Source organism: Triturus cristatus, chromosome 4_1 (assembly GCF_964204655.1).
Source record: "Triturus cristatus chromosome 4_1, aTriCri1.1, whole genome shotgun sequence".
NCBI lineage: Eukaryota > Metazoa > Chordata > Amphibia > Caudata > Salamandridae > Triturus > Triturus cristatus.
The window spans coordinates 227943322-227962598 of record NC_140585.1 but is presented as its reverse complement, the minus strand read 5'-3'; the positions used below and the strand labels follow the sequence as shown (position 1 = coordinate 227962598).

Here is a 19277-nt window from a genome sequence, read left to right as displayed (position 1 = left end):
AACACACTAACCAATGAAACTGGTTAGAGAAACCTCAAAGGCACGACAAACTAGTCATCCACCACCAAAGAATAAAGAGACTGTGACTCTAAGGTGGCACTGACGGTTCACTGACACCGCATCGAGGACATAAATATCGATGTAAAAAATATTGGAAAAAAATATATAGATGACAAAAATACCGACTGCAATACTTAAACAGGTAGGTACCAAAACATTGACTAAAAAATATCGTTGTATATATTAATCATATTGAATATTAACATTAATTTTAACAAAATAAATTACATTAAATATAAATGTTAACTAAATATAACAAATGAACTTAATTTAAAAAAGGATAAACACAAAAACATAAAAACTTATACATATATATTTGGTCATGTTAACAAGGCTCAGACGAGCCGAAACGTTATGGGGACGTACTAGGAACAAATAAACTCTTTTCACTACTAATTGGTCCGTGTCCGTTGTGCTGGAGGCAAAGGCGACTAACCTGCTGTCTTAATACGGAGTCTAAGATATATATATATATGTATATATGTTGATTCCTTGAAAGCGGGTCATTCCGAGACCGAGCCCATTGTCTGTTGGTGCATAACGCCAATGGGCTCGGTCTCGGAATGACCCGCTTTCAAGGAATCAATACAGACTGAGGGACCGTGAGCCAGCCGTGATCTCCGGATTGGGAAGAGAAATACTTTGAAGGATTGCTGGAGAAGTCTCATATTCAGAGGTAAGCTCAGCCCGGTGTTGTCGCTCGGTAGGGGAACATCGCCCATGCACGTGTGGCAGGAACCAGCAATAAACGGCAACCTGCCTGGCATACCTGAGACTCTGAGTGTGCATTTATTTGAGAATTTTGGGAATATATATATATATGTATATATTTACTTTAAACAATTAATATATTGTTTATAATCAATTTTAAAACTTTAAAGTTATATAAGCTATTATACCCACTCCAATAACTACAACAGTAGGCAAAGTGTTGGATAGCAAAAGGGTAAAAAATACTATTCCAACTCAAATGAGTGCAACAGTAAGGCAAATGTTGGATAGTGGAGGGATTAAATTTACTATTCCAACTCCAGTCAGTGCAACATTTGGGAAAGTATTGGATAGTGAAGGGGTAAAAATTACTATTCCTACTCCAGTGAATGCAACAGTAGCTTAAGTGTTGGATAGCGGAGGAGTGAAATTTACTATTCCCACTCTAGTGAGTGCAACAGTAGGGAAATTATTGGATAGCAGAGAGGTAAATATTACTATTCCCACTCCAGTGAGGGCAACGGAAGGGAAAGTGTTGGATAGCGGAGGGGTAAAAATTACTATTCCAACTCGAATGAGTACAACAATAGGAAAAATGTTGGATAGTGAAGGGGTAAAAATGACTATTCCCACTCCAGTGAGTGCAACAGTAGGGTACGTTTTGGATAGCGGAGGGATTAAATGTACTATTCCAACTCCAGTGGCTGCAACAGTAGCGAAAGTGTTGGATAGTGGAATGGTAAAAATTACTATTCCCACTCCAATGAGTGCAACAGTAGGAAAAGTGTTGGATAGCGAAGGTGTAAAAATTACTATTCCCACTCCAATAGGTGCAAAAGTAGGGAAAGTGTTGGATAGCGAACAGATAAAAATTACTATTCATACTCCAGTTAGTTAAAAAAAAATAGAAAATTACATATGATAAAAATTCATGAATACATTTAGAAATATGTTAAAAATTTAAATACCAATATGTTTAATATTTAAAAATAAAGCATATTCTAATATTAATTGCATATGACAAATACCTACAAAGATTCTATAAAATAAAATAAAAAAATAAACTTAAAAAAATAAATATTTAAACTAGAAAATATGTATTAATTTCCTACCCTATAAATCCACATAAATCTCAACAATAATCTAAATTTTGAAAATAATATACTTCCACATTTGACATAATTAATTATGAATTAAAAGAAATTAATAAAACAAATAATAAAACGTAACTACCTACACTTTAACCCTATCATTCTCATAACACACACCTAAATTAAACTGTAAGATAATAAATTACACAATTAAAACACATTTTAAAATTACAAACTATTAAACAACTAATTATAAAGTACATAAAATGTATTTAATACCCACCCTTTACCCCTTTAAAAGTAAAAAGAACACACCAAGAAATAAACAATTACCCAAAATAAATGTACAACAATTAACATTAACAACTTTATATTAATTAAACACAAATTACTTCCCACCCTTTACCCCTATAAACACCACAACACACACCTAAAATTAATTGCGCAATTACCATAATTCCTTATAAGCCCCACAGCACACACCTAAAATTAATTACACAATTACTATCATTAATTTGTAATTACATTAATTAATGATAATCAACAAATAATATTAATTTAAAAAAACTTGCCACCCTTTACCCCTATAAACCCTAAAACACACAGCTAAAATTAATTACACAATTACCATAATTAATTACCAATTAATTAACAACCAATTATTAATTAGTAGTACATTGATTTACACATTTAACACTATAACATCTCAATTAAATAAATATTAATAAATAAAAAATAATCATTAATTTATATTAAAAAAAAAATTACTTCCCACCCTATTCGCCTATCAACCCACAACCCACTATGGAACTAAAACATGCAAAATTCAAATGTAAAAAAAATTAATAATAAAACAATCACACATATTACAAAATATAAGCGATTATTCATTATTAATAAATACATTTACACATTAAACACTATAACATCTCAATCAATTAAATATTAATAAGTAAAAAATTATCATTAATTTAATATAATTAAATTACTTTTCACCCTATTCCCCTATAAATCCACAACCCGCTACAGATATAAAAAACGCAGAATTCAAATAAAGAAAAACAGCAACAATTCTCATACAAAAAAATATATCACATACATTTAAAAGATGTACCAAAACGTTAATAAAAAAATCGATATATTTAACAACCATGGGTACCATTACGATGGGGGGGCGGACAAAGTCCACCCGCCACCGTAACGGTATGCAGGGCCGCCAGCCAGGGGTGTGGCGGTCCCGCTGTGCCTATTATGATGCGGCCGTCACACTGGCGGGCGCATCCCGCATATTTTACATTGCGGCGGGCGGTGCTGTGAGCAGCACCCGCCGCAATGTAAAAAGTGCATGTTGTGCATTTCCATGCACAACATGACAGGCGCCGCGCTGTGCCTGCCACCTTGTGCATGCAAATGTCTCGTGGTACCATGGGTACCCCCCAAGTGCACCCCCCCAACACCCCGGGGGCCCGCAACGGGCCCCCAACACCGAAGACCGCATGCCTTTCCATGGCGGCATCGCCGCCATGGAAAGGCCAATTGCCGCCATCATCATAATATGGATGGCGGTGTCTTGCAGGCACCTTCACCATATTATACATGTTTCCGCCCGGTTGACGAGTCGACTGGCGGAAAAGGGGCAGACGGTCTTACCGTTCGCCGCAGACCCCCCAGCTATCCCAATATGGCTGGGGGTCTTTTAGGTAAGGATGACGGGTGGATGGCCCCTGCCGGGCCAGCGGTGGCTCCTGCTGGCCCGGCGGGGGCAATCCGCCCGCCATCCTAATGGGGCCCTAAATTTTTACAAACTATATTAAACACTTCTATATTTTTTAAATTGATATTACTTACCCTCAGTCAATATTCTTGACCAGAATATTCTTGCTGTCAATATTTCTCACTCACGATATTTGTGACTTGATATTTCTGCCACTCGATATTTTTTGCTCAATATTCTGTCTCATTACCAGCACTGACTACTGATTATTCCCTTTTTCTCTTGCATTGCTGCCTTCCCTCTAGTGGTCTTCAATCACTGCAGACAATATTTTGGTAGATGTGGAGTGGAAAGGGGACACTTTGGAATTCCTCCATAATCCAATCGTAACCCTGCCCACGCAAAATGTGCACTAGCACCCTTCCATTATTAAGAAGATTTTCTGTTCATGTTGCAGAAACAGGCCCTCAAGCCCATTCCTAAGTCTCACCAAAGCGAAGGATTTTATGAGAGTTCTTCTTCAGGAGGAGAAGATACTCATATTGTATCTAAGGCGTCAGGACAAATACCCGATGAATCATTTCTGCTGCTTCATAAAGAATACGACATGATGTTATTTTCACATCCTGAAATATCCCAAACGCAGGAAGCATCTACGACTCCAAGTACCTGTTGCCACCACCAATCTGTGTTTTTCCCTTTGGTCTAAAGTCTCTATCCTTCACCACCATGTATACCCATGTCTGGACGACTGGCTCATTAAGGCCAGCAAGTAGCACAATCTGCATTGTGTGCTCCTTCTGCCTAGCAGTTGCAGGACTGCCTCTAAAATATTTATAAATCACCCTGCGCCTTCTTATATTGTCTGTCTGTCTACTCACCTGACATGGACAGACTGTGGGGCTAACTCACTCTCGGAGCCAAGAAATCCAGCATAGCACCAAGAAGTAGAAAAGACAGCTGACCACTTATATTTTTACCACTAAACAGCTTGTTTCTGTGATCTCAAAAACACAAGAGACCCTTCAAGTATCTGATCAGAAGGGCGAAGATATGACTAGAGAATTGAATGCGGTAATCTGTGAAAACCCACCATAGAGAAGAATACTTCCGCCACCGTAGTTTTATATGTCAATGGTGAAATGACAAGGTAGAAAACCAGGAAAAGGGATGGCAAGGAAGAGAAATCTGTGTTGCGAGCTTACCCATGGATCAATAGGGCGAAGCTTTAAAGGTTTACAAACTATTTTCTGTCGGCATGGTTATTTGATCCAAAGTCAGTCTGCTCACTTCAAATGTCCCAAACGTCATCATAAAGATGGCCAAAGGAAGGGTTAAAGCTTGTGCACCTGGAGGCTGAATTAACCCCGGCTCTGGTGATCGACTTCCTACTACTGATGGGGCCTTCCGACCTCTCTGATTATTAAGCTTTGCATTTACAACGGACGAGTTATGAAATTACAGGAGCGTCAAGGAAAGTGATTCGTTTAGTACTCTTTTAATCATCAATTCATTACCCTCTGTCGTGGCCTCAATAGTGTGCAGCTAACACATACACACCTTCACACACCTCACTTATCTTTTTTGACTGGCTTAAGTGCACTCAAAAGCACACGAGCAACCTGTGCTGTCAACTATTATATATTCAAAGCTGAGAGCAGTTCACCTAGCACTGAAGTCTTTCCTTCCTGTGATAAAAACAAACTCCCTATTGGTTCAAACATACAATACTAAAATAATGTATTACCAGAACAAACAGGGAGGAACATACTCCAGATGTCTGTCCCTCGAATCACAGACCATATGGAAACATCTCATAGGGAGGAACCTAACAGGTATAGCAGTACACCTTCCAGGTATTTAAAATTCAGAGGTAGATTCCCTCAGTTGTTTTAATCAAGACAATGGCTGGGTTTTAAACAACAAAGTACTGGAGGAAATTTTTCTGGAATGGGGCTATCCCCAAATAAACTTGTTTGCAGTTGCAAAAAGCAAAAATTGCCAAGACTACGCCTCCAGAGTTTACCAACTTAGGTTGAAGGGGAATGCCATTTTAATCGATTTCTCAAGGACATTGCTCTATGCTTTTCCTATGATCTTGCTTATTCCAGCAGTCTTAAACAAGATGTACACATCCAACACCAGAATTATACTGGTGGTTCAAAAATCTTCTTCATCTCTCTGAGCGCCCGCACAAGAGGTTCTGCGAAGGCAGGATCTCCTTTACAAGTTGGGAGGTCAGATTCTCCATCCCAGTCTTCCGTCGTTGAGATTGATTCATTGGCTCCTGTATTCTTAATGTATGGTCATCTAAAGCTGCCACAAGACTGTATGGACATTTTGAGAGAGTCCGAGCGTCCTTCATCAATTAAATACCTATGCTTCTAAATGGAAAGGTTTTTGCATTTAGTGTATTCGAAAGAATTTTGATCCACTTATTTGTCATGTTGTAGTGAAGTTACCATACCGGATTCATCTAGCAAAGTCTAATTTACAGTACTTGTCTATTAAGAAATACCTCGCTGCCATAACCACCTATAGTAAATCTCCTTCACAGACCAAATTTTTTAAAATTCCTTTAGTTAACGATTTATTAGGGGTATTAAGATGGTTTTCCTTCTTGTTAGATCCCCTTCTTCCCCATGGGAATGTAACATTGTTTTATCTAAATTAATTGGGCCTCCTTTTGAACCTATTAAGGCTTCTTTACAACACCTTACATAGAAAGCAGCTTTTTTCTTCATGATTACTTCAGCGCGCAGATTAAGAGAAATTCAAGTCCTTTGTGTAGACAAAACATATACAGTATTTCACAATAACAGAGTTGTAATAAGAACTCATCCTGGTTTTCCCCCTGAAGTTGTCTCCGATTTCCACATTAATCAAACAATCTCTTTGCCTATTTTAGTTTTTCCCCAAATCCTTCAATTCCGGCAGAGAGATCTCTCCACTCCCTAGATGTATCCGTGTTGCTCAAATTCTATTTAGACACAACTAGAGACATAAGAAAATCAGATAGGCTTTTCATAAATTATGGACACACAAGAATTTGTTTGCCTTTTTCAAAATAATCTATATCAAGATGGATAGTTTCTTATATAGTTTTTGCATGTCAGTTATCGAAGAAACCCTTGCCTGGTAGGCCAAAAGCTTATTCTAATCGAGGTAAAGCAGCTACTGTAGACCTTAGAAATATTGCAGAGATTTGCAAAGCTGCAACCTGGAGGTCTATCTATACTTTTACTAAGCGTTATTGTCTAGATTCAGACTCCAGGGAAAAGGCTCGAGTATGGCAGGCATTATTGGGGAAATATTTTTGGGTAATTTTAGGATTGTCTCGGATTCTTGTCCGCTCTTTGGGAGTTGGGCTTGCCATTCTATTTAATGCTTATGATTATCGATGAGGATCCCCTAAAAGAGACCTAGAATTACAGGTAAGCAATGTTTCCTTGTTAGTACTAGATTTGTAAGGTAAAGAAGTCATTCAAATAGACAGGCACATCTAACTTTTGATGACATAATTTTTAATCCGTGCCTGTTTTTTTCCTCCAGCTAATTTACATGTTTGTTTAACGAAGCTTACAGATAATGTTTAGCATTTCGCAAATATCAGTAAACTGCATCATGACGCATCTGGATTTTGCACACGTTATATTTGTTTTATTTTTAATTTTTATTTTTGCTTTATAGTTTGTTGTTTGTCTCCAAGTTCTTTGAACACCATCCAATATCTCAGGAGGATTCTTCCCTAGGAGAGACCAGTTCAGTCACTGGATTGAGTGTCCCCGAGCCTCCTGCTGATTCTATTGCGTAAGATAGTCTTACTAATTACGTTCTAAGCAAATTTGTTCAGTACCTCTTTTTTCAGTTCTCTATTTATGTGCCACAGGTGCATGTTAGCAGCTTTTAGATTCAATGTTATTCATATGCATTCTTTTTTTTAAATAAAAACAAATTTGTTTTCATGCTCATTCAAAAAGAGCCAGAGACAAAACTGGATCTTTCTGCAATTGGTACTAATTAGTAATTTTTAGGATAAGGAATGATTCAGACCATATAAAACAACTACACATGTTGCATACCTAAAATCTTACCTTCTGTCATCTTAAGTAAAAGTCAAAGCATATGGCCACAGGCTAGAAACTATTATGGGGAGTCAAAATCCACTCAAAGCCTGAACTGATGTTATTCTTAATTGTAGAGGAGAAGCACCGGCTTAAAGGATTATTTGAGTCTTAATTTTAGAAGTCTAGAAAGCCTTCCATGTTCTCTGGTATTGTATTTTTCAAAGAATAACATGCTTGAATCATCTTCATTATGGAGCTGAAAGTCCCACTGTTGCATCCCAAAAGCAGTCCCATATTAAGCATAGCCTGGAGTTACATCATTTGAAGGAACAATCAGACAGAAGACCACAACCTGAAGGGGTCACCATCCTTCATATTTCTACCTCACATCATGTGTGAAGGGAATCCCTTTGATCTCTGCTCAGAACAGGTTATCCTTTGACATTTTTTTACAAAACCTTAAGCCTTTGTTCTTAAACCTACTGCAGGATGGGATGTCAGATACTGCTAAAAGAGCATTTTTAAACCTTGTGGCTCTTGTAGTAAAAGATGTTCTATTCTGATGACCCACTTAATAACTGTATTTATTACCTCTAGCCCTATCATAATGTGCAAGATATGCAGCAACATTTCCTCAAAAACATTAAAAAATAGAGAGGCAAGACTTCATCTTTGGCTTAAAAAATGGAAAATAGCAGCTGCCTACGACAAAGACTCAGATTCTTCTTCAAGGACTACAAAAACAAAATCCATATGACTTCAGGTAAGAAGGACCGTGTACCTTAAAAAAAGGCAGTTAAAAAAATCTAAACCATGCAGAAAATCTCCTGAGGTACTCACTCACTGAAAAAGCTGAAGCTTCTACTAAAGCCATCCTCTCCAAAGAAGCCACATTCTCAATCAAAATCTTCATGTTGGTAGGTACCAACAATACCACTGCTATGTTTTACATAAGCAAGCGAGGGGATCATAAAAACATGCTGAAGAAAGCTCAGACCAAAAGTAAATTGGCAGTTCAACACAAGATATCTTTAACAGCACAACATCTTCTAAGCCAGGGCAAAGAGTAGACAGATGTCCTGAGTCACAGAGTATAGCTACGTCACGAATAGGAACTACATCAATCCCAGGTCGTTAAGATGTTCAGAATTTAGGGCAAACTAAACATCAAACTTTTCTTAATGAACTTAAATTGCAAATGGCAGTACTATGCAAGTAGGTGCATGCTACCTGGGTCGAGCCAACTTTCAAATCCAGCATACAAACCTAGCATCTCTGAAGTTGCACACTTGCCTCGTTAGAACAATTAATCTTCCAATCTAAACTTACTAGATGACTGCAAACAAATTTTGAAAAAGGCGATATAGCTCTTTCTACAAGCAAAACCTACTGTACTAAATGGAAAAAATAGGGTCTACAACCTATGTCTGCAATGCTACATCAAAGTCTTCCCTATTTGCTCAGTCTCATTTAATTAGGACTGGCACATGTTCATGCAGCAGCTATTTCCTATTTCAGAAAGGAACACAACAAACATTCTCTATGTACTAATAGAGTAATTAAGGAATTAATAAAAGCACTTTTCAGGTCTTTACCTCTGAGAAGGCGGCCTATGGTGCTTTGGCAACTCAACAAACTCCTGTTGCAACTTTAGCGAGCACCGTTTCAACCAATTTATAGAGGAGGTATAAAGTTCCTCTTATGGAAGTTGGCCTTACTTGTATTGATATCAGCATAGAGGGTCAGACAAATACAGGCCTTCACAGTGAAATAACTTGTTCTCCGATTTTGCAGTGACAGATTGATGTCGAGAACTCACCCAAATTCTATACCTAAACTGTCTTTAGACTTTCGGTTGTATGAGCCAGTTATACTAAAGACTTTGGGGTCTATTATAATAGTGGGCGGGTTGCCACCGCCCATATGACGGTGGCGATCCGCCTGCCATTACCTGCCGCCCGCCTCCCATTTCACCCCGCCACATTACGATGGCGGGGGGACCCCGGCGGACGGAAAGACCGTCCGTCGGCTTTCGGCCCGTCGACGATTCGACCGGGCGGAAAAGGGGCTGGATATGGTGGCGGTGTCTGCAAGACATCGCCATCCATATTATAAAACAGGCGGAGTAGTGCCTTTCCATGGCGGCGTTGCCGCCATGGAAAGGCATGCGGTTCCTGAATGTGGGGGCCTGTTATGGGCCTCCAGGGTGTTGGGGATGCACATTGGGGGTACCTATGGTACCCCCCCTGCATTTGCATGCACAACATGGCAGGCACCGCGCGGTGCCTGCCAAGTTGTGCATGCAAATGCACAAGGTGCATCCACAGCATTGTGGCGGGCGGTGCTGTGAGCACCAGCTGCCACAATGTTGTGGATGGTGGATGCCACCGCCACTGTGGCAGTGGCATCCTAATTGCCAGTGCGGGACCACCGCACCACTGGGCGCCGCTAGGGTCGTCCGCCTGCCATCCTAATAGATACCTTTGTTTCTAAATCTGGACACAGTTTGGAAAGAACCTTACATTCTCTAGATAAAGGAATTCTACTTGGACAGGACTACACGTTTTAGAAGTTAGATAAGCTTTTAGTTGCCTTTGGGAATTCATGCAAGGGAGAAGCCATGTCTAAGCAGGGTATAGCCCAATAGGTTGCAGCTGCTATTTCATTTTGTTATGCAAAAGTGGGCAGACCACTGCAGAGCAGCGTAATGGTTCATTCTACTAGATGTGTTGCGGCATTTAATGCTCTGTTTGCGGTAGTTCTATTAACAGTCATGCAAAGTGGCAACATGGAAGAATGCACACTCCTCTATGCACAGTGTTATGTCATATTTTGCATTGAGGTGGGCCATTCTTTAATTTCCCTCTGTCCACTGTATTACTTTATTCTAAATATTATGGACTGCTTGTTACGCCTCTTCAAGCGTGTGAATGTTTGAAAGATGAATCTTGGAGAAGAAAAGAAAAAATGTACGTACCTGTAATCTTAGTTTTTCAGTATTGGTATCTTTCGTATATTCACATGTGACCCATCGTCCTTCCTTGAAGAGGCTCACATAAGATTATTAGTCCTGCACACAAGTGCTTTGAAATGTGAAGGGTGATGGCCTCTCAGAGTGAGGTCTTAAGTGTGATTGGTGCTGACTGTCTGAAGTTTGGTTCTTTTCAGATAACGTGGTTAGGCCTCTCAAGAACCTATAGCCATTGTTTAAAGTGGGACCCGTATTATGATGTTCCTATGTTACTCTCAGCTCAACAACAGTAATAATTCAAACATGTGAATCTATTAAAGATACTAATACTGGTGAACTGGCATCACAGGTAACTTTTTTTCTTCCACAAATGATAGAGACATTTGAAAAGTGAACTATTAAAAACAAGTCTTTTTTTCCCATTCAGTACAATTCTAAGAAGTAGGAGAACTCTTTATAGTAAATATTTATATTATATCAAGGGCAGCTCGAACATGATGATGCTGCACGTAGAAAAATATGGCATTTGAAGTCTTGCTAATGTCAGATAGAGAAGCCAGGATGTGATGGTGAGCAAGGATGAGAATTGTACTACCTCAGCCTGAGTAAAAACTTAAAGAAACGTGATTAATAGCAAGTAGGTGAAACATGCTGATGAATTTCTGTTTGGTGATGAAATGATACAAAATGGAATCTGGTATAAAATCCTTGGTTTGAAGAAAATGAAATCCTTTCACATTCTTAAGTAGTAGGGAATTAAAGGTTAATTTATGAAACAAGTATCTGTAGTCCCTTTTCCATTTCTACTAAGACCATGGCAAGAAGGACAGCGATGAGAGAAGTGTGGCCGCAGGGAAAACAAAGTACAGAGGTATGATCCAAATGTAAATGGTGCGAACCGGCTAAAGATCCCGTCGAACAATGAAAAATAGAGGAAAAAATAAAAGATTGTTTTAACTAGGCTGAACAGTAAGAAGTTGAGGAGTGAGGAAGTTTGGGAGAGTAAAGAGGGAGAAATGATGGTTAAAGACGGTGTCAACAAAAAAGGGAAAGGGAAAATATACTGACGCTCCTGCAGTGAATTTTAGCGATTCGCCAGGAACATCTTAACTGACAATGTAAAATATAATTTTTATCAGGTTTATATCACGTCAAAAACATTGGGCCAGATTTGTTAGTATGGCTAATAATTAAGGTGACTTTCGTCTGCACGATATATAGCTGATGGAAAAATCTAAGTATAGCGGCATACTTAATAGTGGAACAGTTCTTTGGACAGCTGTTTTTTTACTTGGTATATATCAACTCTTTACATATATTACAATTTTAGACCCAGGGAGGTGCCATGTGCCCAGAATTACACAATGGTTATGCCTTTCGATTTTACTTTTTTTTCTTGATTTTGAGTGATAATATTTGAAACAGTTGAGTTGGAAGATGACCCATAAGAAATCTTTAGAAGCTGTAATTGAGAACATTAAGGTTAATATATTACAAAGATAAATCAGCTTTAGGGTACGTACATTGATAAACGATAATAAAGTATCTCAAAAAAGAGTGAGGGTCAGAGGGATCTAATTTAAAGACTCAAATAGTTTCATAATCCCCAAGTCACAATATTATAATACACAAAGAAAACTGAGTCTACTAATATATAAGACCTAAACACTATTACAAAAGGGATGCTTAGTCGAGTCAAACTGCTAGTGTGTTAGATGCATATAACAATATGTTGTTTTTATTATGATGAAGGAGACATACATGAAAAAGTGCTGTTTTAAAATTGACTATCAAGGCACAAAAATAATTTATTCAAGCGCTGCCTTGATGACAAAAAATAAAAAACAGTGCTGTAACAGTTTAAACAAATAACTGTCATGAGAGATGGTCTACATGTTTCAGCCATCGGATATTTCTATCCAAGCTTTCGTCAGGACCGAAACAAAGCTACTGCAAAAGTGATATAGTGCCAAAAGGAACAAAGAAAACAGTTGCGATACAACCTGAACCCTGTTATTGGTCCAGGTGGATCCGTGGAGAACAATTTTAGTTGATTACTGAACTACTACTTGAGTATGTCTCCTTCATCATAATAAAAACAACATATTGTTATACGCATCTGGGACGCACATTGGACCAATTTCTACAATATTCAAGTAGAAGACGGTTCTCTGTCAGGTTCCGGGTTCCCAGATGATGAGGCGAGCCACTTTATGTGGATGATGGGAATCTTTTGTTCTGTATATGCATACATTCATATATACATATACTGACACATACACACTAGCAGTTTGACTCGACTAAGCATCCCTTTTGTAATAGTGTTTAGGTCTTATATATTAGTAGACTCATAGTTTTCTTTGTGTATTATAATATGTACATTGATAGTCATAAGCACTTAGTTATCTCACCCTGGCACGGGATACTGGAGCATTTGTCACAACATAGTAAGTTTTGTAATCAAGAAAACAAACTAGACTATATTGCCTATTTCGTTTTTTTTAAAGTCATTAAATTAGAAAAGTGACGAGAAAAATTCTTTCAATAATTCTTTTTTAAAGAAAAGCATGGTAATTTAGACTGTAATCCAGAGATTCTGAAAAATGATACTGCTACTTTAGGGAATCCCACTACACCAGTATACCCCATCTTGCCCGTCAGTGGGTGTTGCTCTGTTTAATTTTTTCAGTTCCTGGCAAAGGGGATCCTTAAACAATGAGTTTGGCGTTTTTGGCTTGTTTCTTTGGAAACCCTCTCCAAAACTAAGCTTTTTCTATTCAGTTGGCTAAACTAGGATTTTTGTTTATTGTTTTCTGACAGAAAATAGTTTTCCTTCACCAACTGCAAGCAGTTTTTTTTAAGTGCTTTTGAGTAAAAAACGAAGACTCAGATTACCACTCATGCAGTCTGTATTGTTTGAGTTCCTGACTGCTGCAGGAAGATGTCCAGGAGCCCATTGAAAGACCACAACATAATCTATATTCATGTCCTGCAAGGGGACCATGAGAGACGTATAGAGCCTGCTTCAGGAAGGGGTGAGGAGTTTGAAGAATTTCTCCAATCGACCACATAAATGCATTTGGTTCTGGTCATATGAACTGCCCTACTTAATATTCCAAAAGACACACAGATGATGGACGGAATGCAGAGCAAATAAAACATTCACCCCCAGTCAAGAGATCTGGGTTAAATCTATTGTTCTTTTGCTGGCCATGCCACCCCAGTTTAGACTCAGCCAAATGCAAATCAGTCTTGACCCTGTTCCTCATGGGATTTGTAGGCCCCAAACTGCCAAGGCATGTTCTTTCCTCGACCGGAAACGAACATCCAGGGACCAGTTTTGGGGCATCACCCCTTATCAGCCAGGCTAGCTTGAATCCAGTGGCACAGTGAGCCTGGGACCGAAGTCTGGACATACCCGACGCACTTAGGGAAAGAAGGCAAAAGTCACACAGATGATGGATGGAATGCAGAGCAAATCAAACATTCACCCCCAGTCAAGAGATCTGGGTTAAATCCATCTTTATTTTGCTCACCATGCCACCTTAGTCCAAACACCTATGCCTTCAACGTCTGTGATTTTTTAAACTGTACATCACTGGTGTACCTTGAGACCTTTGTTCTTGGTTTTCTTGGAACCACTGATGGAATTTGTTGTGACTCCTGCTTCTACTAAGTCTGCACAGCCTAGTTTGTATAGGTAGTACAAACCACCTGAATAAGACTGCTGCTTCTCTGGTCATATCTCCCAAGACTGCCATGGTCAAAGAAACACCATGCCGCAGATCCTACCTCAACAGTATCTCTGGAGAAAGAAAGTAAAAAATATATTCAGTGAGGGGGAAAACATGTGTGACCTCAACGACAGAGCCAAAGGATGCTAGAAATGTTGCCCTTGTAGGCAGGGTTGGTAAATACAAAATGTCATTATCGTTACAGTGCTTCTCTGAAGCATATGTCCATGGAGACATGAAGGACTTTCAAGAGTTTCTAAATGAGGGAATTATGGTGTTGAACTATGTAATGAGTCCTGCTCCTGATTTGTCAGATCTTATTGCCTATGGTTATCGAAATGGTCTTGCTGTGTGGTGCAATTGCTGGCTTGATCTACTAGTCTTAAATCAGAGGCCCAGCAAAGGATCTTGAACCTTACTTTCTCCAGATCCTCCTTATTTGGTGTGCTTGCCGATTAGGAAATGAAGCAAATTAAAACAGAATTGAAAACGTTTAAGGCTGTGGGCCTGTAAAAGAGAAAATAATACAGAAAGCCTCATTATTGATCCTTTGAATGTCTTCCTCCTCAACACAGAGTTGAAACCACTCAGAGGCCCAGCAGTTCCAGCATCAACATCTAAGGCAGTTGAGTCAGCCTAAAACATTAACAGAAGGCCTTCTCTAAGACAGGAAAGCTTCTCAAACCATTGTCAAGAGTGTCAAAAAATAGCCAGCAATAGATAGGTGCTGAATATTGTGCAAAATGGATATGCTTTGAGGTTTTGTTTTCTCAGTCAACACTCCACCAATTAAATATTTTAATTTGCATCAGTCATGCTTCACCAGGATGTCAACATCCTTCCAGATGAGCATGCAATACAAGTTCTGCGAATAAGAATGCAGCTCTGATGCAACCTGTGTACTACAAGGTCACACCAGAACTTATTTAGTTTTAAAGGGTCACAAAAAGCCCTTGTAATAAATATTAATTAGGGAGGTTGCATTGTGAGAAAAGCTGCTAGTGTAGAGATATCAGACCTCCGTCCCTGCATTTGCTTTCTGAAACAGAAGACATTTGTTTTTTTTAAATCAGTCTGTGCCCTTAAAAGGCACACAGGCTTCTTTTAACAAAAAACAAAAACATTTTTCTGTTCGGGAAGACGTCCGGTGTTGGAAGCAGGCACTGCTCCCTGGCCAATGCCACAGGTACTCTGGACCACTTCCTGCTTACCCACCCAAGACTTCTGACAAGAATCACAAAGGGGAATGTTACAGTTTGTCAAATCAGTTACCACTTGTGCTTGTGGGTCAGTAACTCATCAGTAGTGTGCAACCACAGTTTTGGTTACAAACCATTGATACACTCCTTTCAAAATCCTAAATAGGTGGGGAGTTGCCCTTTCACACCTCCCTCCTACTTCCGACAAGTCCTTTTATGAGTTGGAAAGAATTTTAGACTTCTAAAAGGGCTTATGTAAATCAAAATAAGCCGGACTTTTTTAACCCCATGCTTTTCAACATCAATGTTACCCATCTGGCTAAACGTATTCAGTCCCATGGTTTTTCTGCTGTCTCCTACACCAACGACATCTAAATAGTTGTGTCAATCTCATCTGATGTCGACTTTGGTTGGCAATAAGTTTAAAAGCAGTGTGGCTCATATTGTAACTTAGATGCAGGAAAACTGTCTTAAATTGAACTCCGAGAAGACGGAGGTGCGACTGTTTGGAAATAACACTACTTTCTGGAATTCTTCTTGGTGGCCCTCTTCCAACACCTGCTCAGAAAGTCAAGAACGTAGGGCTGATATGTGATAGGCAGCTGTTTTTATGAGCAAATCAATCAGCTCACCTCCTCTTGTTTCCATCTGCTCAGGATCTTAAAAAAAAAGACTTCCCTTATATTCCTCTAGAACTGTAGAAACTGGTCAGTGTGACTCTTGTCCTTTCTTAAATCGATTATTGCAATGCGTTATACCTGGATATTCAGAAATGTTTGCAGTTGAAGTTCCAGTCTCTGCAAAATGCAGCTGCTCGTCCGCTTTTGAAAATACCTATATTCAGTCCTGTTTCACAGAGCATTTTTATCCTTCATGGATGCCTGTTTGAGAGAGGGTCAAATTTCAGGCTTTGAGTCTGGTTCACAAGGCGCTTCATAAGACTGGTCCTCTCTATTTTCAAGAAATCTTCTTCTGGCATGTTCCCAGTTGTCATCGCAGGTCTAGTTCAGCAAAATTATTGGCCATTCTGAGAATCATCAAAACAAGATGGGGAGGCTGAAGCTTTTCTTTCTCTACATGCAAGCTTTGGAATAACATGCCTCTCTATTTAACATCTCAACCCAACCTGACCCATTTCTGCTAAAAACATGGCTTTTCTCCTCTCTTTCCAAGTTATGTCTTCTTTTCATGGTTTCAGATGCTAGTGCCAAGACGCCGTTGGCATTCTCGTGCTTTTATACATTTTACTTACTTACTTTTTTAACCTTTTCATAAAGCATATTTCATGGAAGGGACATTTGTTTGGGCAATTACATCTGTTTGCACTGTGAGTGAGATTCAAGTCCGATGCCCTTGAACCATACAGAGTGTTCCACAAGTACAAGACACATGAGGTTTTCTATTTAGGAAATCTATATTGACTTTCATGCTATGTCATCTGTTTAGCTCCCCCCATTCTTTCCGAGTCCTTCTACGCCATCTAGTGCTTTTCTTAACTTAACATCGGTAGCAAGGTATCAATAGAAAATGTTATTATATCTGACCAAATACCAATGAAACAGAAGGGTGGGATGGTGGCATATTGCAATAGAGTATTAGGTTCAAGATATAGTCTGCCTTGTGTGTCCCTTAGTTTGCTAGAATGCCAGGCTGTTAAGTAGTGCCATAAGGTCCTTGGTTAGCAAATTCTCAATATCTTAGGGATGTTAAAATAACCTAGCAAAAGAAAGAATGTTATTGCTAATGTTTTTCTCTTCATTACATGGACCTTCGCTTTCAATGAGAAATAGCTTATTATATTTTGGAATGCAGAAAAATACACTGATCAATGTGAACACATATTGGCCCTGTGTATTTGGCTGATAATTGCTCAGTTGAATGATATTGTCATAATGGCATTTCAATACAGTGAAAATGTCACCATTAATAATATGCTTTACTCAAACGAGGAGGGGGGTTGGGGGGGGGGGTCCAAGGGAATTATAAGTCCAGCCAGGATTAAATACCCAAACAATTAATAGTAAACACACAAAAAATCCTTGGGTCTAGAATGCCTAACTAAACAAGAAGGAGACACTTAAGATTGTTTCAAGGTGCTTGTGGGGGAATCCCTTTGTTAGGAGGAAATCCCTCACCCACCATAGGGAGCATGCTTCATCAATGGGATTCTCCTTGTGACGGGAAAACCTAGTCCCGCCACGGGCTACAACCCCCTCTCTGAGAGGGAGGAGCTCAGGGATGTTTTATTCCTAGTTAATCTCTAGTGTTTCCTTCTTGTTTAGTTTGTCATTCTAGACCCGCAGATTCTTTTGTGTTTACCACAATTAATAATAGCCACTCCCACTCTTTCTCTGTTGTGTGGTTGTAAGCAGTGGTCCAATAATCTGGCCTAAAAAAATTGCAAAGTTTCTTTCGGGGAACCAGGTTTCTATGATTGGTAGGGTTATTACAAGCCACTGTCACCAACATGGGTTGCATTTTGTTTTTTTTACAGCCCATCTACGTTTAGCAAAAGAAGTGAGGGCATGCCTTATGCTGGTCATACTTATGAGCATTAGGAGGGAGGGATTCACAAAGTTGTTTAGTTTCCCTCAATAATTATTTTAACTTAGTAGGACATTGTTGGAAACTGGGTCTTTGTTGCATTACCCCCAACTTGTTGCCGGATATCTGGTGTAATTTTTAATGAAAGTGTGCTGTGTTCCTGCCAGCCAGGTCCCCAGCACCAGCACTGTACGATTGGTCCACAGTTGGCAAAACCTTTGGCATCCCTTGTAATTCCATAGTAAATGGTATCCCTGGTACCTAGGGATTTGATCTAAAGAAATCCCCGATTGTGCCTCCCTAAGCGACCCCTCACCGGCTCATGCAAACTGCCATTGCTTGCCAGCACTACATGTGGTATAGGTAAGTCACCCCTACGGCAGGCCTTACAGCCCTAAGGCAGGGTGCACTATACCCATGTGAGGGAATATCTGTGAGAGTGGATGTGCCCCAGTGATATCTAAGTTTACCCATAGATGTTACCAGTGCACAGGGAAGCCATAACCAGTACATGGGCTGGACACTCGTCATTACGAGTTCCCCAGCTAAATGATGGCTTCACTGTACCCCAAGGTGTTTGGTTCCAAACTCCTTGTCTTAATGACCCACATTGATGCCTGTGCTGAATTTATTATTAAATGTGCACAGAGGGTACCTTAGAGGTGCCCCTTGAAGACTTACCGACTTCCAGTGTTGATCAACCAGCCGCCATAGACCGTTTTCTGACCTTCTAAGATGAGAGACTTCGATCTCGAACGACAGGAACACAGTCTGCTCTGGGCACACCTCCTCCAATCAGGATGGACACTCCAGGGCAGGAAGCTTCAAAGGCCCTGCCTCCTTTGCTATGCGACCCCGGGCCTCTCCAGATAGTGTTAGATGCACACCCCCCTGTCCTGACGACACCACTATTTTAGTTAGATTAGGAGATGTGCCCATATTCAGCCAGCACCACGCCTAAGGTGGAGCAGCTGATGTGGACGCCACTTTTTAGAATCTTCCATCTTGTGATGGAGAGAAGTCGCCTATTAGGGCCATGGTTATGCCACTGCCCACAGGAAGTGGGCATATAGAATATATAGTCGCCCTACAGGTAGTCAGCCCATTGGCCACTACCCTCTACTCCCCTTAATGCCCCTAATTGAGTGTTTAGGTGCCCCCCCCCGCCAACCCTGAACTTCATATG

At 39.7% G+C, this 19277-nt stretch overlaps 1 protein-coding gene across 3 annotated transcripts in view; it reads left to right on the top strand.

Annotated features, from left to right (window-relative positions):
* The window catches only part of BRAF (B-Raf proto-oncogene, serine/threonine kinase), an 803995-nt gene that overhangs the window by 264101 nt on the left and 520617 nt on the right, over positions 1-19277 (top strand). For all 3 annotated transcript variants that reach the window (XM_085651927.1, XM_085651928.1, XM_085651929.1), the window contains exon 7: positions 7267-7386. In XM_085651927.1, coding sequence (XP_085508053.1) covers positions 7267-7386 — 120 coding nt within the window. The remainder of the gene's footprint in view (positions 1-7266; positions 7387-19277) is intronic.